We start from the raw sequence: 22,921 nt of genomic DNA, 5'->3' as shown, positions 1-22,921 counted from the left end.
GGAACACTTGTCCTGCACACATTGCCTTCCCCGGTACCTGACAGTGCGACTGAGATTGGGAACTCACCACACAGTATGCCGACATATCAGGTGATCAGAGAAACCCAACCCAATCAATGATGAGATGGAAATGTAAATATTTGAACAACCTATTTTTTGTGTAAGCATCCTTCACAGGATAAGGACCATTATCCCATGTAATAAAAACAAAATACATTTGCAACTATTTCCCCAATTACGTCTGAATTACCTGACATTTAATTCCATGAGAAACATATACAGCAAAATATTTCATTTTTTTCTTTCTGATTCTCTCAGTGTTTGTTTTAATTTGGTTCCGTGCCTGAATTAACATTCCTCACAAGCATCGTCCATTTGCCACAACCAAGGAGGCTCGCGTCCTCAAAGATTCAGCTTCTACTCGTGTTAACAGCATCAGGTGTGCAAATGCTGCAGTAAGAAAATATAGGTAGAAGGAAGGTCTTTACCCAGAGGACACAGATTTAAAATAATTGGCAAAAAAAAGCCAGAGGGGAGATGAGGAGGCTTTTTCTTGCACAGCAATTTGTTATGAGCTGGAATGCACTGCCTTTAAGGCTAGTGGAATCAGATTCAATAGTAATTTTCAAAAGGGAATTGGATCTTTACTTAAAAAGGAATTTTTGCAAGGCTATTGGGAAAGAGTGGGGAGTAGGACTAATTGGATAGCTGTTTCAGGGAGCGGACACAGGCACAATGGGTTGAATTGTCTGTCTCCTTCTGTGCTGTGTGATCCTAGGTACATGCATTGTTAATGTGGTATAGGGTTCTCCAATAATCCTGCCAATAGTCATTATGGATTGAATTACGGGGGGATGTTTGACTTTCAGCTGCAATGAACAAAATGGGCAGCTGATCAAGTATTGCTTATTTTATGCCATTGCAAATGTTAAAATTACCTCCACTCTGTGAAAGAATTACTTTTTTATTAACACAATGTTGCAAGTCTCTCAGCCGAATGCCTCAGCACTGAGCATAATTTAATGGTAATACTTGCAATGAAGCAAGGTAATTATGTTTCTTGTAAAATTATTAGATTATGTCCAGTCTTTACTGAAACTGGATGCATTTTAAACAGTCCTTACTTCTTAAAGTTAGGATTCAAATACACAAAATGGTAAGAAGGAAGATACTTAAATATCTCAGGCAGCAGAGGGAAGTAGGCAGGCTACATTTTTCTTTACTTACCCTACTGATTGAGAAGAGTAGTCCTGGTTTTCCAGTGCAGGTTCCCATGAAGCAGTGCCTCAGGCTCCAGTAAAACCAATGTTCCCACACGAAGGTGATCAGGCTTAGTGCCATGGCAGCAGCCAGCATATAAAACACACCTGCCATGTTGTCGACATCCAACTGACTGCTCATCACTTCGTTCTTCTCATTGTGACAGATTCCAGTCAGCCACAAACTCTCCAGCTCCTCCATTTCACCTGCAGGTGAACCACAGATTGTCCAGATTCAGTATATGCGTAGTTATCCACCAAATGGCACCAAAACCAACCAGTTACCTTCACCTCCCCCACTGACTTTGCTACAGCTCCTAGTATACTTTTTAGAACAGAGAGATATGAAACATAATTAACCAGAGATTTTGACCCGAGATTAGTAGAGAGGACACAGACTTGATTAAAGCATGTGGAAAATGAAATCTCTAGTCCCAATTTTAAGTCAGGATGGGAATCAGAAGGGCAGGAGCTGAAGTGAGCACAGCATGAGGCCTGGGAGATTATAACTATAGGTGTGGAATATCAGCTGGCAGAAAGCTATATTTCTTAACCTGTTCACCAGCACTTTATTGCAAAGCACCTGTAGTCTACTTACAATGGCGAACTTACACCTGTACAAAGTTGATCCTGAGCAAGCACAACAATTTGGTAGCAAAATACGAATAATTGCCATAGATCTGTGCTAGCAAACATTAGCTTGTGATACCGCATGTTTGTGTAAAATTCCTTTGTCCTACTGTTTAAAACTGTTTAAAAGAACTGGGTTAACATGCATTAAAATAACACAAAAGAATTCATGGGAGTGTGTCGAATATTTGTACAGTAATATTTGCACAGCATCATTTCAAAGCCAACAACTTCTATGAGGTAAATAGAACACAGTTACATTTTTTAAAATGTAGAGATTATAGGCCGTTGTCACCAAACAATGCCACATTGACTTAATACTGCTTGCAAACCACAGTATCATTACAAGTTCACAAAGGAGTGCAAGATTTGTGGTAAATGTTACACTGGTAAAAGAGTTACTAGAAATAATTAACTGAATGATATGCTTTTGATATGGTTACAACATATAATATCCAAAACCTTTTGTGTTGCTTTAGCCGACAGAAAACTCAGCCCCATGTTTTAACCAGCTGTCAATTTATCCAACTAGTTAGCTAGTGTATTAAACAGAATGTAGAATCAGTCTTAGGCCATTCAGCTCCTCGAGTCTGTTCCACCATTCAATTAAATCAGGGCTGATTCTATACCTTAACTCCATTTACCCACCTTTTCTCCATATGCTTCAATACCCTTACCCAACAAAAATCCATTGATCACAGTTTTGAAATTTCATTTAAATGCTTCAAGGTTCTGGCAAAGTGGATTTATTGAGAGTTTTTAAGCTCATCAGGGCTGTCTTTTAAGAATGTCCATATTATCATGAAACCACAAACAATATCAGGAAATGTGAAATGGAAACAAACAACCATGAAAGCAGCAGCTTTTCAAGGCCAGTCAAAAAACACAAAAGTCTAATTAGTTCAAAATATAGATCATTTGCAAGAAGATCTGCAAGGTGTTGAAAGACAATCTTAACCTCAGTGCATCACCACTACTGACTCCTTCTGAAATAGTGGACAGGATTTCCATCCGGGGTCCGGACCTTGACGTTACGTTCACTTCTGGCTCCTGACCCCACAGCGCGTTGGCAATGTGCACACTTGCAATTTTAATTGGCAAAGCAGCTAATTGGCCCAGAGTCGCATTCGCCATCCAATTAGTGGCGGCGGATGCAGGGAGGAGGTAGGACACATGGATGGGCAGACCCAATTTACAGGGCAAGAAGCAGCCATTTCTGTGGTTGCCATTCATCTCAAGAATGGAGGCTGAAGCTGACCAGAGGTCAGTGGGTAAGGAGGGCCCCCATGCCAGGGCAGCTCCCTGTTCTTCTGATGCCTTACTTGAGATTGCTGAGGGCAATGGATAGCCTACAAAGCTGACCAAGAAGGCATGTCAGTATATGGCTCATGAGGTCAGCAGCAGTGCAGTGGTGGAGGTACTGGGTCCAGTGCAGCAAACGTTTAAATGATCTGCTTAGGTCTGGCGAGGTGGGTCCAAAGATAGACCTAGATGGCATGCCTCCTGGTCAGCAGACACCAGATTTCAAAAGACAAGGGCATCCTGAGGGTGCTTGGAGTTCTCTTGACCATGGAAGAGATGTGTGCATAGCAGCATTAATGATCCATAAGCATAGTTCATAACCCTAGCTCTATTAGACAGTAGGCTACGGGGACGTCTGCAACATCCTATGCAAATGCGGAGGTGAAATTGGTGAGGGAGAGAATCATTGTCCTAATGGCATCTTTTTCGCCTCGCAGGCCAAATGGAAGAACAATGCCAGGCAGAGTGAGAGGGCACACTTGGATGGTGGGGTCCCCCAGCTCCCATCTCTGATACATTTCAAGGAGCTGGCTTTTGGTGTGACCAGAGCGGCAAGCCACTGTGACATTGGAGACGGAAGAATGGGAGGTCAACATAGACAGGGTGAATAGATCTCAACATCCTCAGGTTCAGGGGATGCATGTCAATCCTCCCCATGCAATGAGCTATCAATGTATAAGCTATCATCTCATTATTTCATGCAGCTGAAGCATCTGTTGATTGTGCTGATTTCTCATGATCACCTTCTGTTATGTCTCCCACAGAGCCAGCTGCAGAAGGGGAGGAATCAAGAGATTGCCAACCTGTTCTGGAGGAGTCGGAGCAGGAAGACACCTCAGAGCCTGCACCGTCACATCTTTCTTGCACACCCTCCACCAGTGCAGATACTCACACCTCAGTGGGTCCTTGCGAGTTATTAGAGACAGTGGCATAGGATGAAGCATACATCACTTCAGAGCAGGAGGATACAGATGAGGCAGAGTCAGCTGTGGGCAGTCCCCCTCAGAGGATGGAGGATAGGCGCAGCCCTGCTCAGCAGAGTGGAGATGCAGAGCCTTGGGAGTCACAAAATATTTGGATCTGCCTGGAGAACCAGCGTGAGATGTGTGTCCACATGAGGCACTGCAAAGTCATGGGATGAGAATGGAGGAGTCCATTCATCTCAAGTGCTCCACAATGTCTCAGTGCTTTGAGCGCATGAGCTCCTCCATTGAGAGGGTGGCTAACCTCATTGAGAGCCATATATGGCATCACTCTTATGGATGCAGGAACAGTGCACTGACGTGCACAGAATGCATGCAGCAGACTGAAGCATTGACCAGTCAGTGGCTCAAATGGTACAACAAAGCATAGAGTTAATGCCAGTTGGTGTTTTGTCCAGCGATCAAGGGCGCCATGAGGTGGTGACAGATGGTGATGTGTGGGCCATCCCTTACGGGGCTCCATCATTATCATTTGCCTCCACGACCCATCCAACGGATGAAGAATCTGTAGAGTTTTGCCCTTTGACAGAGGCTGCCCCTGCAGTGATGCCGGTGCAGCAGTCTTTGGAGGTGAACCCCCCCACCCCCGGAGCCTCCATGACGGGGCCGACCAGCACAGCATCTTAGTCCCGGACAGGCACTAAGGAGTAGTTTGCCTCCATCTCATCCTCATCCACACAGTGGGGGGCAACTCATAGGAGCGATCGTGAACGCAGACCACCACATCGGTAACATCACTTTGCAGATTATTTGGGTCTGTCTGTTGTAACTAATGTTAAACTGTAATTTGATTGTGCTACAACATGCCCAGTGCTTTAAGGCAGACTTTTGTGTCTTTATTTCATCATGGTAAAAGGCAGAGGAAGGGAAAATAAGGGATAGCAAAGCAATGGAGTGTGTTTGGGAAGTGTGTGTCAGGTGGAGACTCTGGAGCCTTGCAGTGTTATGCCATTGGAAGGCTGACTTTTCACCTTAACAGATGCTTGCTGTCACTTAGATGAAGGAGAATCTCCCCTTCAAATGTCCCGCAGACTAAGTCTCGCTCAGGTGAAACTTGTCTGGATCAGAGTGGCCCTAGCGTCCCTACCATCCTGATAAGCACTATGCCTCCTCAGCCTACCAGGGCAACATCATTGCAAAGCATGGGGACCGTTCTCCAGTTCTCTTTCAGCCTCCTCCTCGTCCTTGTCCTCATCTTCCTCCTCATTATCTTCCTCCTCTGAGGAGCTGTGCTATTCCAGCGTTTCTCCCTCTTCAAGGTCCACACATCTTTGGAGGGCCATATCATGAAGTGTGCAACAGACCACCAGAATGCGCGAGACCCTTGAGGCAGCGTACTGAAGGGCACCACCCGACCAGTCAAAACACCTGAACCTCATCTTCACGAGGATGAAGGCCTGCTCAATGATGACCCTTGTTCTCAGGTTGCAGTGAGTTTCAGCCTCAGTGATGGGGTAACGCACTGGAGTCATCAGCCATCTCCTCACAGGTTAAGCCTTATCCATTAACAGCCATCACAATTTTTGATGGCTCCATGAAGAGCTGTATCACCTGTGATTGCGAAGGATGAAGGCACCATGGCAACTTCCAGGATAGTGTGCACACACCTGCATAAAGCTCTTGCTGTGGTCCCATACAAGCTGAACATTTAGGGAGTAGAATCCCTTCCTGTTGAGGAATCTCCCAGGCTGATCAGTTGGTGCTTTGCTGGCCATGGGTGCAATTGATGATCCCCTGCACCTGAAGGAATCCAGACACTGAGGAAAAGCCCACTGCCCTTTGAACTTGACAGCCACTATCCACCTGGAATTCAATATAATCCCCTGCCCTCTTGAACAGAGCATCTGTTACCTCCACGATGCAATGATGTGCTGCTGCCTGTGAGATGCCACCAATGTCTACTGCTGTTGGTTGGAAGGGCCTGGTTGCAAAAAGTATGCAAGGTCACTGTGACTTTTACAGCCACGGAGGCCATGGCGATGGTTCCAATGAATGCTTGGATGACCCTCAATGAGGGAACACAAGTCAGCAATCTTGGACAGGCGCAGCCTTCTGCGGCACTGATGCTCTGACGTGTCCAGGCAGCTTCTCCTTTGGCGCTAGCCCCTCTGCTGCCGGTATCGCCTTTGTTGCCTTCCTGCCCCTCCTCCCTGACCCCAGCGCCCCTGTTGCCCATGGGCCTGCCTTTGCTCCTGCAGATGCTGTTCCTTATCGCTAGTCAATCATATCTCAGAGTAGCTTAATCCCATTTCCTGTTATGTACTTTCCTCCTTTCTATTGGAATGTGCAGTCTTCCTGAATACTCCTTTCATGAACACCTGAAGCCTGTAAACAGAGGGACCTGTCCACCACCCCCCACCAAGCTGATCCCCACCTCAAAATGCCCTTGTCAAAGAGTAGGAGATATGACAGAAATTCTCCTGACTCTGTACAACTGGTTGCCTATGATTGAGGGCCTTTTCTAAGCCTTCCCTCTTTGATGGAGCCTCTTGCTGCTGTCCTGCCATTCTGACTGGCTTCCCACTTTGTTTGCACCTTCTCCTCCCTGTCGTGGTTCAGGCCCTGCGTGGAGCCCGTGCCGCCGAAAGAAAATTCAAAACTGACTCTTAAGCAGCTGAAAACAAGCTTGTTACGTAGTTTAACTGGCCATTTAACAATCTTGGACGGGATAGCCCCGCTGGCTCTCAGCATGTGAAACCGGCACGCCGACCATTCAAATAAAAATCCCACCCGGTAGTTCTTATAAAAACCAAAGACATGTAGTGACATATTCTCGGAGTTTGATTTACCTTCTTTCAGAAAATATTTAGTCACATTACTCATTTAACAACATGTATTTCCTACTAGGAAAAACAGAATTCAATTTGACAAGAAAAATCTCTTCAGATCAATCATTATTCTTAGCATCAGGCATTCGAATGATCCTGTGAACATAGGATAATGTTGGATCCCCAGTGAATGCAGATTTATGCCCCATTTACGCAATCTCCCATGTGCTGAGTTTATGACCTCAGTCGTGCCACTGTGGGTAGCCACCAAGTAGAGGCCAGATGCCCCACAGCGGAAAGGAAGAAGAGATAGACAAGAGTCCCCTCAGTCTACTCTTGCATACATCCAAGCAACTGATTCCATAGGAATCACTGAAGGTTTCGTCACAACTGAAGTCAATAGAAATAAAAAAAACAGGAGATGTGCACAATGGGTTGCCACTTCACTATCGGCCATTTTACATGATCGCAGAAAGCCAAAATTAACAAGAGTAAATTAAATCATGTCTTTAAGTGAAGATGCTTCCAAAGCACAACTGTCTAAAAGCTACAAGATAATCATTTACAATATTTGTAGTTAGACATCTCACTCAGATGAAATCTCCCTTCATTAATGTGTCTGTCTGTGGATTGGAATTGAAGAAAAGAAATTTCAGAAGAAGGAGGAAAATAGTTTGCGTTTATTGGTAATTAGGGCCATACAAATGAACGCCACATAAAATCTGTGCCTGCAGCACAATCTTAATCAGAGTTTGATCTTCAGTGGAGTGGCCTTTACAGATCTCATTATGTTTTCATATTCTGAATTTTTCAAGCAGGCTTAAGATGTATTGTGGCACATTTCAATTATCATTTGGATACTGCAATGTTCTCTTAATTCCAGCTCTGAAATATCAGTGCAATAGTTAGTTAAGAAACTTGCAATGATTATGAATTCAGTTTTTATTTCTAAGGAAATCTATCCAATACATTATGCTCAGTGGCTCTGTATACTATCCCATCATTAGTGCCATATGTGTTTAATTTCTGTTAGCTTGGAGTGAATTACAGAATGTTCTTTATGTATCTGACTCCCTGGTAGTCTTGCAATATTCTGAAAGGTTGATTACATATAATTGGCTGGTTGTTGATCTGGGTTACCTGTATACATGAGTTTCACTAGTCAGTATGAGTGTCAGTATGTGTCTAGTCTTCAGGCAATCATATTTGAGGTTATGACAGCAATAGCAGATATTTACCTTTGTGATGAAATTGTATTCATAAGGCTCCCTGCGATGCTCTGGAATGATGAGGTATCAGTTGAGCAGTTTCAGTGTACAGGAAGGACTTTTGGCAAAGGTAGTCTCACGGTAATGACAAGTTAACCTCCCAGTGTGATTAAAACATTGTGGCCAGAATTTAGGGCGAACAACACAGGTCTCGGTGGTGGCACCAGAAGTGGTGACTGTTGCCGCAAGAGTGACAGGCAGCCGGCCAGCAGCTATCACGTGGCAGCCGGCCATTAAGGAAGGGGAGGTGTGGGGCCCATCCAGTCAAATAGCAAAGAAGGAAAATGAGGCGCTGATAGTGACGTCATCTGACTCAACGGCAGGTGCTGCCGCCATATGTAAAGGGCTGGCAGCCCCGCTGAAGAACTCTGCTGCTGCCTCGGCTCCCTGAAAGGCAGGGAGCTGAACGTAAGCCTGCAACGACCATAGCTGATTGGAGACACCGGCTGACCCCATGGTTTAGCAATGTCTCCCTGCAGGTTCTCCTCCAGGCTGCACGGGTAAGGCAGGGGCGTTTTCTTCCCCAAGGACAGGAGGGGAAGACCTGCCTGCCTGATCAAGCAAGGTTGGCTGGAGATAGCGGAGGAGGTCAGCAGCCGTGGGGTCATCCCCAGGACATGGATCCAGTTCAGGAACTGGATCAGTGACCTCATCCAGGCTGCTAAGGTGAGAACTCCAAACACCTTGGACCTTTGGCCATTGCATGTGGCAGAGTGAGAGGGTGCAATTGGTGAAAAGGGAGTGACCACTCAGTCGTGTGCAATGGGGAAGAGCAACAGAATATGCTGCCTGAGGCTTGGCTGTATCTTGGTGGGAGGCGGATGTCAGTCATTGTATAACCCCACACATTCCCTCGAGAGGGGTCGCATGCAGGAGACATATGTGTGCCCCCACCATGGACCACTGAACTATCACCATCATAGGTGTTGGGCTTGTCCCTGCTGAGAGACTAACATTGATCATCATTGTGTCTGCAGCCTACAATCAAAAAGAGTGTGCCAAGACCGGTGGCTGCTCCGTAGCTGATGGCAAGATAGGGGAGTTTACCCAAGAGAGTGAATGAGCATCTCCTGGGGAACAAGGGTGCATCTGCTACAAACAAGCCATGCTGCTCACGTGTTAACCACTGCATAAATGGAGCTACACAGTCGGGGTGGTTGGAATGTCACAATGGGAAATCCTTAATCCTTCAATGTCTTTGTTGTCACATGCAGGTTAAGAAGAAGAACAAGAACAAAGAGCTGCAGAGAACGGGGGACAGCCGGCCACCTCTGAGGAGGAGGAGGGAGCCTCAGAGAGTACACCATCACTTCATTCCCCCACACCCTCCATTAGCACAGACACTCTCATGTCGGTAGGTATCTGGTCGCGGTTAGATTCGGGCACACAACCTGGTGGGTACATCACAGACGTGCCCCAGGAGTTGATGGAAGCTGTGACAGCCCAGGCTACTGGAAGTCGGAGGACAGTTGGAGGCCAGGCCCATGCTGAGCCCAAGGCTGAGGACGTGCCTCTGGTATTGCCAGCAACACGGGAAATGCTGCAGCTGCAGCGAGACATAAGGCAACATGTGGCAGAGATGACAGAGGTTGTGTGTACCCAAGCATGGACAATGGAGGAGTCTTCCAGGGCTTGGGTGCTGCCATGTTTCTGACGGGTGTGTGTCTGGCTTCCTCCATTGAAAGATTGCTGAATCTCATGGAGAGCCAGATCCAGCAGACCAATCTGTGGCTGCTGGAGATATGCGCAGACCTGCACATCAACTCATGAGCTCCATGCAATGGTGGCAAGGCGAGAGGGAAAATGAGGCAGCTGGAATCTCCACCAGGTCCATGTCTCTCTCAGATCAGTAATAGTAAGTGTGCCTTATAAGTGAAGAGAACAGGCTGCCTCCCGCATCTGGGGGTTCCTCTTAGGGTACTCCTAGTGTGAGCAGTAGCTCCAAAGCCCCTCTGCCAGTGACACCAGCACCTCCATCATCCCTGATGACAGAGAGTGTCCTTGCACCTGTGCAGTAAGCCCTCAGTGTGTCGGGGCCCTCAAGCCTCAGACAGCCAAGGTCATCCAAGCCAAGAGGCAGCAAGGTCAGCAGCCTGTCTCTACCTCAGCTCTCAGAGCAGGGGAAGCACCACATAGGAGCTCAAGGAAGAGATTTAAGAAAAGCACTTAGCTGCACTTGGGGGTCACAGGTGAATGTTTAGTCCATTAGAAAGGGTTACGTTTGGTGTCATGTGGGATAAAGAAGTACTATTATGTCAGAACATCTCCCTCCTTTGGGATGTCATTTAAACCCTTCATTTGTGAAGGGGCTGGAAGTGAGGGACCAAACCTCGAGCACTCAATACTTCAACCTTGCCACTGTGTGATGCGCACCTGGGCACAAGACCATGGAGTATGAAATTAAGAGGTGACAACAGGGCCGCATAAAGATACAGCCTTATTATAGCAACTACCAAAGGTGGTAAGAAATGTGAATGTATAAGAGCATCTCGTGCCTCCCTTTTGCGAATCTCATCGCGCCTTTCCTGCTGTCCCTGGGGCCCTCATCTGGCACTGGCTGGGAAGTACCCACCTCCACATCTTCATTGTCGGAGGGGGCATTGCGATGCACGATATCCTCACTGGCCAACGTATTCCTCCTCGGTAATGCCAGGTTGTGCAGTCCACAGCAGACTACCCTTGCCGGGGCTTACTGAAGGGCTCCACTGGATCAATCCAGGCACCGGAATCTGATCTTCTGGAGACCAAAGTCCTGCTCGATTGTCACTTGGGTAGTCCTGTGGCAGGTGTTGCACCTCTCCTCTCCATCCATGTGTCAGTTCCTCACAGGTGTCAGTCGTCATGCCCTCAGTGGGTAGCCCTTGTCTCCTAGTAACCATGCCTGAAGGTGGGTGGGGGGCTGGAAAAGGTCTGGAACCTGAGACTGCTGAAGTATGTAGGCATTGTGGCTGCTTCCCAGAGCTGTGCACAGACCTGCATGATCCATTTGTAGTGGTCACAGACCAGTTGTACATTGAGCAAGTGGAAAACCTTCCTGTTGACAAAGGCTGCTGGCTGGTCTGTGGGAGCCTTGATGGTCACATGTGTGCAGTCGATCACACCCTGCACCCAGGGGAATCCAGCAATGGCCTTGAATCCTATAACTTTCTTTGAGGGAGTTACATGTGCTGTGGATAAAGAGGAACTGGTGGATGTATTGTACTTAGATTTCCAGAAGGCATTTGATAAGGTGCCACATCAAAGGTTATTGCAGAAAATAAAAGCTCATAGTGTAGGAGGTAACATATTGACATGGATAGAAGATTGGTTAGCTAACAGAAAACAGAGGGCAGGCATAAATGGGTCATTTTCTGGTTCGCAAGATATAACGGGCGGTGTGCCACAGGGATCTGTTCTGGAGCCTCAACTTTTTACAATTTATATAAATGAGTTAGATGAAGGGACCGAAGGTATGGTTGCTAAATTTGCTGATGACACAAAGATAGGTAGGAAAGTATCTTGTGAAGAGGACATAAGGAGGCTACAAAGGGATATAGATAGGTTAAATGAGTGGGCAAAGATCTGGCAAATGGAGTATAATGTGGGAAAGTGTGGAATTGTCCACTTTGGCAGGAAGAATGAAAAAGAAGCATATTATCTAAATGGTGAGAGATTGCAGAGCTCTGAGCTGCAGAGGGATCTGGATGTCCTAGTGCATGAATCGCAAAAGGTACAGAACATAATTAGGAAAGCTAATAGAATGTTATTGTTTATCACGAGGGGAATTGAAAACAAAAGGAGGGAGGTTATGCTTCAGCTATACAGGGCATTGGTGAGACCACATCTGGAGTACTGTGTACAGTACTGGTCTCCTTATTTAAGGAAGGATGTAAATGCGTTGGAGGCAGTTCAGAGAAGGTTTACTAGACTAATAACTGGAATGGGCGGGCTCTCTTATGAGGAAAGATTGGACAGGCTAGGTTTGTATCTGCTGGAATTTAGAAGAGTAAGAGGCGACTTGATTGAAACATATGAGATCCTAAGGGGTTTTGACAGGGTGGATGTGGAAAGTATGTTTCCCCTTGTGGGAGAATCTAGAAATAGGGGTCACTGTTTAAAAATAAGGGGTCACCCATTTAAGGCAGAGATGAGGAGAATTTTTTTCTCTCAGAGGGTCATGAGCCTTTGGAATTCTCTTCCTCAAAAGGTAGCGGAAGCAGAGTCTTTGAATATTTTTAAGGCAGAGGTAGATAGATTCTTGATAAGCAAAGGGGTGGAAGGTTATTGGCGGTAGGTGGAAATGTGAAGTAATCAGTTCAGCCATGAACTTACTGAATGGTGGAGAAGCTCAAAGGGCCGAGTGGCCTACTCCTGCTCCTAATTCATATGTTCATAGTTTGTATGTTCGTATGTAACCCTCTCAGCTTGACTGTTTGGATCGGTGCAGTAACGCACATACTCACTTCCCTTTTTAATGCACTGATGCGCCGCAGACTGCGAGATCCCACATGTATCTTCTGGAAAGAGCTGAAGACATAGAAGTTCAGTGCCACAGTGTCCTGAGACTGTTGGCATAATCCTCTGCGCCCTTCTCTGGCATCCCAACCCCAGGTACATAGGAACATAGGAAGATAGGAACAGGAGTAGGCCATTTAGCCCCTCGAGCATGTCCCGCCATTCAATGAGATCATGGCTGATCCACGGCCTAACTCCATATACTTGCCTTTGGCCCATATCCCTTAATATCTTTGCATAACAAAAATCTATCTCAGATTTAAAATTAACAACTGTTCTAGCTTCAACTGTTGTTTGTGGGAGAGAGTTCCAAACCTCTACCACCTTTTGCGTGAAGAAGTGCTTCCTAACATCTCTCCTGAACGGTCTGGTCCTAATTTTTAGACTATGCCCCCTAGTTTTAGAATCTCCAATCAGTGGAAATAGTTTATCTTTACCTCGCCTGTCTTTTCCTGTTAATAGCTTGAAGACTTCACCCCTTAACCTGCTAAATTCTAGCGAAAACAGGCCCAATTTGTGTAATCTCTCCTCGTAACTTAACCCCTGTATTCCAGATATCATTCTTGTAAACCTACATTGCACTCCCTCCAAGACCAATATATCCTTCCTAAGGTGCGGTGCCCAGAACTGCTCACAGTACTCCAAGTGGGGTCTAACCAGGGTTTTGTACAGCTGCAGCATAACCTCTGTGTCTTTATACACCAATCCTCTAGATATAAAGGCTAGCATTCCATTAGCCTTGTTGATTATTTTCTGCACTTGCTCATGGCATTTTAAAGATCTAGGCACCTGAACCCCCAAGTCTCTTTGGACATCCACTGTACTTAACTTCCCATTTAGAAAGTACCCTGCTCTATCCTTTTTTGGCCCAAAATGGATAATCTCACACTTGCCCACATTGAAGTCCATCTGCCACAGTTTTGCCCACTCACCTAGTCTGTCAATATCTCTTTGCAATTTTATGCTATCATCTAGACTGTCTACAATGCTGCCTAACTTTGTATCATCAGCAAATTTGGATATATGACTTACTATGCCATCATCCAAGTCGTTAATGAATAATGTGAATAATTGAGGCCCCAACACAGATCCCTGCGGGACACCACTAGTCACATCCTGCCAATCGGAGTACTTATCCATTATCCCAACTCTCTGTCGCCTACCACTCAACCAACTTCCTAACCATGTCAATAACTTTCCCTCAACTCTATGGGCTTCTACCTTAGTTAACAGTCTCTTATGTGGGACTTTATCAAATGCCTTCTGAAAGTCCATATAAATAACATCCATAGACATTCCCCTATCCATTACCTTAGTCACCTCCTCAAAAAATTCAATGAGATTTGTCAGGCATGACCTTCCCATTGTGAATCCATGCTGGCTGTCCCTGATTAGCTGAAAATGTTCTAGTTGTTCAGTCACCCTATCCTTGATTATAGACTCCAGCAACTTGCCCACCACAGATGTGTGTAATTTCCTTGGTTCCCCCTTTCACCCTTCTTAAAAAGTGGAGTGACATGTGCAATTTTCCAATCCAGAGGGACCACTCATGAATCTAGGGAACTCTGAAAGACTATAGTTAGGGCATCTACAATGTGCTCCCCTACTTCCTTCAACACCCTCGGATGGAAACCGTCAGGTCCTGGGGATTTCTCACTCTTTAGTTCCATTAATTTCCTTGTTACTGATGTTTTATTTACGTTAATTGTATTAAGTCCCTGTCCCCTATCGGCTATTAATTTTTTCGGGACTTGCAGCAAGCTATCCTCCTTTTCAACTGTAAATACTGAGGCAAAGTAATTGTTCAACATGTCTGCCATTTCCCCATTATCAATGACAATATCTCCAATTTTCAGCTTTTCGTGGGCCTACATTGCTCTTGACCACCCGTTTTCCCTTTATGTAACTATAAAATTTCTTCTTATTGATTTTGATGTCACTTGCAAGTTTCCTTTCATAATCTCTTTTAGTAGCTCTTATAAACTGCTTTGTGACCCTTTGCTGATCTTTGTATCGATTCCATTCGGCCAGATCTGTGCTGCGTTTTGCATTTTTGTTAGCTCTTTCTTTTTGTTTTATGCTATCCCTAACCTCTTTAGTTGTCCATGGCTGTTTTTTCTGTGAAGTGGAACTTTTTCCTCTCTGTATTTCATTAAATATTTCTTTAAATATTCTCCACTGTTCTTCAGTCATTTGACCCATTAACAGATCTACCCAGTTTATCGTGAACAGTCTCTGTGTCATCCCGGTAAAGTCAGCCTTACCCAAGTCTAAACTTCTAGTAGCTGATTCATGCTTTTCACTTTCAAACGCTACCTTGAATTCGATCATGTTGTGATCACTATTTGATAAATGTTCACGCACAGTTAGGCTACTAATTAAATTTGGCTCATTACTTATAAATAAATCTAATATTGCCTGTCCCCTGGTTACATCTAGGACATATTGCTGTAGGAAACTATCCCGGACACATTTCAGAAATTCACTACCTTTCTGACAGGTGCTAGTCTGCCTCTCCCAATCGATGTGTAAGTTAAAATCCCCCATTAATACTACTCTGCCTCTGTTACACACTTGCCTAATTTGTGCATTTATACAATCTAACACCTCAGAACTGCTACCAGGGGGTCTATACACAACAACTATTACAGTTTTAGATCCTTTTCTGTTTCTCAATTCCACCCATAAGGTCTCCACTGGATGCTTTCCCCTCATTATATCCTTCCTCACCAATGAGGTGATATTATTTCTAATCAGTAAGGCTACTCCACCCCCTCTGCCATTTTCCCTGTGCCTTCTGTAAACTTTACAACCAGGTATATTTAGTTCCCAGTCCTGACCATCCTGCAGCCACGTCTCCGCAATGGCCACCACATCATAATCTTCCATTTGAATTTGCGCCTGTAGCTCATCTAGTTTATTCCTTACACTCCGTGCATTTGTATATAGTACTCTTATTTGGGCTATACCCCCTAACCTGTCCCTCAGCACTGATGCTCTATTCGCCTGTTTATTATTTCTCTCTTCTGGTTTAACCAGTATACTTCTTGCAGTTTGGTAACAATCAGCCTCACCACTAACCTGCACTCCTACCTTCTCTTTTAACTTCCTGTTTTTCCATGCAACTGAACCCTCCCCCACCCCCCCCCCCCCCCCACCCACTATTTAGTTTAAAGCCCTAGTTATGCAATTCGCCAGGACTCTGGTCCCAGCACGATTCAGGTGGAGCCCATCCCATCGGAACAGCTCCCTCCTCCCCCAGTACTGGTGCCAATGTCCCACGAATTTGAACCCATTTCTCCCACACCAATCTTTGAGCCACGCATTTACCTCTTTAATCTGTGGGCCCCAGGGATGCCGATGCCCTGCTGCCAGTGCCTGGACCTCCCTCCCTCCCTCCCTCTCTCTTCTTGACGACCTCCATCCTCCACCCGCCCCAGCAATCAATGATGCCTCACCCAATGTCTTCCCTTTGAAGCCAGAACTGAGCCCCCACCTCCTTGACACCTCCTTTAAGTAGGCGTGGCTCCAAAGGCCTGTGCTTCCCATGAGCCATCAGCTAAATGCAAAATGGAGAATAAAATTGCTGTCATTTGGGCACTTAACTATCTTAATTACCTTCCCACCACATAGATGTGCGAAGTCCATCATACATGTCTGTTGCTGACAGTAAAATCCGGATGGGACATCGCAACATCTGACTTCCGGTCCGACGTCTTCCATCCCCAACGTTCCCATAAAATTCAGCCCTGTGTGTAATCTTTCTGGAACATTGTGGAAACATTCCATGGGAATGGCAAGAGCTAAAGTTCACTGCAGACATTCAGGCACCTCTCTACTCATTGAAATTGTCTTCAGAAAGCAGGAACAGACACTCAATAGATATTGCAATAATTTAGAAGGGAGCTTTCCAGATGATTTAATAACACCGATTCACATTATTCATATCTTGAATCTTTTTCGAAGATGAACCTAATTGAAATTGGATGCTTTCCTTTCGTTCTGCTATCTGTGCCAAATCCTCCAATGGAGCAGTCTTGAGAAATGGAATAAAATTACTAGGAGTTATCCAACGCAAGCTACTTGACAGTGAACTCAATGAGCCAAGCACTTTCGTACTTACCTGCTGTGTCCCCAGACTTCAGTCCTGCAGTCTTCAGCCAGACTTGGCTTTCTAAAGCTTCACTCTAATTTCCAAGCACCCCAGCACAGTACACCTGTTTTTACACAGGATTTGCACCAGAAAAGTGCAAATGGATAATTAAATGAACTGATCCTGTTAATTCTGATGAATTCAGCTCTGTAGAGTATGGGTGGGTGCAAGTCATGACTTCCCGACTCAAATCCACCACAACTGGCTGTGTGCAATCATGGAGCCATCATCTCCTCAAAAAAAGTCTACAAGTCCGGCCTGGTATTATCTACTTCCTAAGCTGTGCTAGCTGTCACATATTCGGTTACTTTCTTATTTTACACCTGATTATTGATCCCGTTAGTTGTCTGATTATTAAGGTTAGGCTATTAGGTCTGTAGTTATTAGATATGCCTCTGTCACCTTTCCCAAATATCGGAACTATATTTTCCTATTTACATTCTGTCAAATCCTTCCGAGTGCCTCTTTTAAAACATCTGTCAGTATCTCATAAATCTTCTCCCTCTCTAGGTGCTCTGTAGTTTTATCCATCCTGGAAATTGATTCTTCTTCAGCACCATCATCCTACCTATAAACTCAATGGGTGGGAAAGAGGGTAGGGGAGTGCAGCAGTGGTGGGGTGTTTTTCCATCGGCATTTGTACACCATAGCTTCAGTGGAAGATCCTCAAAAACTACAGAAAAGCGCCATTCACTTCTTTTTTCCTGGGTATCTGCATACAAATGGAGAACACCAGCAGAAATTCTCCTGTTCTATTTCATTAATGGCAAAATCCCAGAGTAAACACAATGAGGGAATTTTAGCACACAAAAACAGAGGATTTGGGAGCGGGTGGGGTGTGGTGAAAATATTAAAAATTTGGACCCGACCCCAAGCTGCCTCCAACCCACCCACTTCTGGTTTTAGAAGACGGGACAAGATGAAGACAGCGGGCCTGCGACAGGAGGCGGGTTGGCAATTTAAATATTTTAATGCGGCTAACAGCCTCTGATTTAATCTGCTTTGCAAGTTTTACGGTGGGTGGCCAGATTTCCCCGTTTTGGGGAGAAGGCATGTGCCTTCAGTAATAAGTATGGCATATTTTAATGAATGCATAAAAGTACCTGAGCTGTACTTTCACTATTAATGTAATTAGAAACCATGCTTAGTATCAAGACCAATACAAACAAAACCATAGTTTGGAAAGGAGGCCATTGCAGACAGCAATCTACGAACACATCACATCCTTATTTTCTGTCATATGAATGATGTATAATAATAGAGGATTCCAAACACGCAAAAAGAGAACAGCAATTCAGTTTTGTCAAGTGGAGCAAGAAGTAGCAGCTGGCCAAACTGTCTCACGCAATCCCTGAATTTGAGTAATTGCTCTGCAAAGCCAATCAATCCAGTTAGTCCATGTCAAGTACACAGCTCGTGTATAAAAACAAAGTTCTGCCCAATCAAGCCAACCATTGAAGAAAATGCTCCACGCACCTGTGTGTGCAATGTTTTCAGGCTTTGGCTATGTTTCGCTGATGTAAGGAGAAGCTAAATAAGTACATTAAGGAGAAAGGAATAGAAAAATAGGGTTCAATGAAGCAGATTAGGAGGAGGCTGATATGAAGCATAACACCAGCACAGATCAGTTGGGCCGAATGGCCCATTTCTGTGCTGTAAATTCTATGTAATATATAACGTTTTGACAGTCAGCACATCTGCTGTGTGAATAAGCGCAACAGGATTTCAGGAATCTGTCTCGCATCACATGAATAAAATCCTCTAGCTTCGCTTTCACAGTTTGACATTGTCTCAACCTTTTCCTGTGTTACAGAATCCTAGTCATTTTTTTAAAAAACCTTCCATACAGAGAAATACAGGCTTAGCACCAAGACCACAGGGAAACACAAGCAATCACTGGATTTTATACATCAACTTTAACAACTGCAGAAGTTATGGATAACAGGAGTTTGTTCCTATGGGGAAGAAAAGCCCAGATACCCCATTGCTCTTTTGGTCATAAAGAAATAGAGAGAGTGAGAATGAGGGAGCATCTGCCATGTTCTATTACCCTCTGTAAACTGAATCAACAGCATTTGTGACAATTATATTCTAAAACTAATGCACCGAAGAACAGCATTGCCACAGTGGTGCCATGTTATAAAGATTACAAAGGTATATATTTCTTAAGATGAATCCAAATGAAGGAACCAGCAATGGATCAGCTCACATCATGCTTAAGTATTTCCAATGAATTACAACAAATGTCATATAAAAGATAAAAAAAAAACTATATGCCATTTCTAGAAGTGACATATGTTGGTGGTGTGGGCAAGGTACATAATTTATATAGCTGCTGTACTTGTTTGTTATGCTGGAAAAATACATGTCAATTCCTCAATCACCAAAATGGCAGATTCTACTCTCAAATGTCAACTACTCTGCTATGGAAAGCAGAAAGTATTGAGATTTACAGCATACATGTAAGGAGTTAACATTAAGATAAACATGAGCCACACCATATCAGCTGTGAGAAAGTTGTCAGCTTTTGCAGGGTGAATACAATAAGAATCAATTTAGGTTTATGTTGACAGAAAGGTGGTAGCATAGTAGTTACAGGGGGTGAAATTGGTCGCACCTGCAGCACAAAATGGGCTCATAGCTGATTTTTCACCACGCCAGATCTTTTTTCCATGTAAGTTCACAGAACGATAATTAAAACTCTTTTTGGAGACTTGCTTCATAGTCGCACTGTTGCTTTTACTTGGTTTGAAATTATAAATCTTAACAATATTTTCAAAGTCAATTGTCATGATCACCTGGTTCATGGTTTGTATTAATACTTTCTGAAGGTAACTTTTAATTTGGGAGTTGAATTTTTTTTAATACAAGACAAATGAAAACACCTGGTTTGAGAAGCTGACAAACAAACCTAGAGTGGTTTCAAATCAGGGTCGTCCATGTTTATTTAGTAAGGTCATAATGGGAAGTGTGGAGATGGTGTGTCTGCAGCTACCTCCATCAGGGGTTGAAATTATTCATATGATCTGTCAGAACAAAGATATCGAGTTGGAAATAATTAGCTTAAATTGCCATCTGGGACATTCCACATGTACCATGTTGCTAAGGAGATACCTTTTGGGGTCAGAGGTTTTTCTTTGTGTGTTTGCTGACAGTCAGTCAGGTGGCTTCAGACAAGGAGTTGGCTTTTGGAAAAGCAGGCTGGCTTTTGGAAAGCTATTGGTTTTGGGAGCAGCTAGACTCAGGAGCAAAGAGGCCATTACGAACCAGGCGTGTATCTATTTTGAGACAGGCCCGTGCTCAAGCTGGGAAAACCAGATTCATGAGGTGTCAAAGGTGAACTGAAGGATTTGCCTGGCTGAAGCTAGAAGGAGAATCCCCAGAAAATCTCAAATGTTGGAAGACAGCTGAGAAATTAAGGAAATCAAAATTCCCAAGAGCTGTGGTACACTTTGGATTGGTCCTAAGAAAAGTGAATAAACCTTCAAGATCCAGTAAAGTATAGGAACATTTTTGGGGTGGAAAAAAAGTTAAACGGAAGTGTTCTGTAAAATATTTAAGTTTTAAATATAAATGTCTCAAGTTGTAGTAAGTTAGTAGTGTTTTGCTTTGTTTAACTTTTATATAGTAAAGTTTTTGTTTAAAATGTGAAATTTTGTGGCATAATTCTTTCAGTAATAACTGGGAATTCAACTTTCTCTATATAAAGGGTGGTAGTCCCTAACGGGATCATAACTCAATGGAAAATAAAAATTGGCATGGTGAAAGATTGGCTGCTGATTCGCTACGAGCCTGCTCCTGCTGATTAAGAACATACCCAGTACAGGCCCTTCGGCCCACGATGTTGTGCCGACCCTTTAACCTACTCTAAGATCAAACTACCTACATACCCTTCATTCTACTATCATCCATGTACCTCTCCAAGAGTCACTTAAATGTCCCTAATGTATCTGCTTCTACTACCACCGCTGGCAGTGCATTCCACGCACCCACCACTCTCTGTGTAAACCTACCTCTGACATCTCCTCTAAGCCTTCCTCCAATCACCTTAAAATTATGCCCCCTGGTGATAGCCCTTTCCGCCCTGGGAAAAAGTCTCTGGCTATCCACTCTATCTATGCCTCTCATCATCTTGTACACCTCTATCAAGTCACCTCTCATCCTTCTTCGCTCCAATGAGAAAAGCCCTAGCTCCCTCAACCTTTCTACAGCAACTTTTTTTTCTATTATTTTCTAATGCATTTACCTCCTGGTGGCAGTCTCCCAGAAACTGCATAATGCCTCATTTACATATATAAAAGGCCTAATATCAGTTTTAGGTAGCAGCCAGGGATGCCTTAAAAATTACCCAATATTTAGTTGGATATCTTTGAGATGTCCTTTGGGCATGGGACATTAGTCCCAAAATTTGCCCTGTTGCAATGAGGTTCAATTTCTACCTAAGTGAATTCATAGTTTTGAAAAGATAGCAGGTGACAATAATTACACAAAATAAGTCTTGGGTTTCAATATAACTTCCACAGTGTCATGCAGGCCCCCATCTGCCAAGACTGAGGTACACATTATTTCGCCACATGAACATTAAAACTTAAAATTACGGCTGGGAAGAAAAGAGGGCCTCTCACAAGCAATTGCCAAGCCCCTGACTGGAAAGACATTTGCATGCTAGTAGACAGTGTTGGAACAAAAGGACCCAGTCCTTGCTTCCACAATACACAGAACAAGTGGTCAAACCAGTTTAGTCACATGACTAACTGATTGTTGGAGATTTTTTGAATTTTGAACTTGCTGAGAGAAAGAAACTAAGAAAGTTCTTTGCTCCTGGACTGAGAACACCTCTCTCCTGTCTGCTCCCATCTCTTTCTCACGGAACGGAAGACCCATTGAAGATGCATGAACTCAAAGAGAGAAAAGTCTCCTATGTGAACAAGGTTTAAGAAGAATACTGGGCCACAATGAAAAGTAAGAGCTATCTACAATCAAAGACTCTACGATGAGCTGGAAACACAGAAACAGTAACAAGGAACTCCCTTCAGAGACTGCCTCAAACCTCTCTACTTTATTTTTATTCTGCTCTTTTCTGTCCCTATTTGCATGTGTGTATCGCAAGTGCATGCTAGCATGGGCGCGGCATATATCCGTAGGTGTTAACCGAATTAGAGTTTAAGTAAGTTTAATAAATTTCACTTTTCTTCTTTAAACCTCAGGAGCTGGGCCAGCTAAGTAAAAAAATGTTAAGAATCACTGTTCTAAGTGCCGGAGGGGAAACCCCTCCTGGGAGATCGATGGGGATGTGACTTCCCTGCTTGTAGCCCATCTGTGTCTCATCGAACCTGGACCCCTGGACTGCAGAGAAGCCACCTCCATTTACCTGGCGGCCTCCCCACATGGCAGGCGGTCACCCCACCATCAGCAAAATGCTGACAGCACCGTAAAATGACCCCTAATTGTGCCTTTAACTATGGTAATCGGCTGCCTACCTCCTTGGAGAGGGCAGCCTCTCTGCATCTGGTCCCACCACTGGGAAAATGAAAGCTTTGTTTCAGGTGAGCGAAGGTTAGGGGAGAGGAGAATGAATTGGTATGAATTGGCAGCAGTATCGCATCGGGCAGCTGATCTGACGTGGTTCCCCAAGCCTTTCGCCCCAATCGCCCCATCTCCTGGGCACCGGTAAAATCCTGGCTAATCGAACAGGAGTAGGCCATTCAGCCCATGAACATATTCTATTGCATTATGGCTGATTCATACCTCAACTCCATGGCCCAACTTTGATTCATATCCTTGATACCCTTACCTAGCAAAAATGAATTTTCAAGGTCAGAATAAAAAAGAATTGATAGCAGATTATGGCTCAGTAAGGAGACCATCAAATACTATGTATAAATAGTCTACAATATTATAGCATGGGCGTAGATGCATTGTATGGACAGGCTCTCTTCACTCTCCACCACCAGCCCCGCACACACCCCACCCCTACCCAAACAATCCCCAAAACCAGGGATGCAGTTGTTTAGCATGGTTAGTTCCCTTAAGATCTGGTCTAACCAGCCACCTGGAAATAAGG

At 44.4% G+C, this 22,921-nt stretch overlaps 1 protein-coding gene across 5 annotated transcripts in view; it reads right to left on the bottom strand.

Moving 5' to 3' along the window:
• The window catches only part of grin2aa (glutamate receptor, ionotropic, N-methyl D-aspartate 2A, a), a 338,560-nt gene that overhangs the window by 28,043 nt on the left and 287,596 nt on the right, over nt 1-22,921 (bottom strand). For 4 of the 5 annotated variants that reach the window (XM_068056407.1, XM_068056404.1, XM_068056402.1 and 1 more), the window contains exon 12: nt 1,228-1,466. In XM_068056407.1, coding sequence (XP_067912508.1) covers nt 1,228-1,466 — 239 coding nt within the window. The remainder of the gene's footprint in view (nt 1-1,227; nt 1,467-22,921) is intronic. The other variant, XM_068056406.1, reaches the window with a different exon arrangement.

This window comes from Heterodontus francisci, chromosome 24 (genome assembly GCF_036365525.1).
Source record: "Heterodontus francisci isolate sHetFra1 chromosome 24, sHetFra1.hap1, whole genome shotgun sequence".
NCBI lineage: Eukaryota > Metazoa > Chordata > Chondrichthyes > Heterodontiformes > Heterodontidae > Heterodontus > Heterodontus francisci.
Note: the sequence above shows the minus strand (reverse complement) of the source record. Positions and strands in the feature narration are given on the sequence as shown.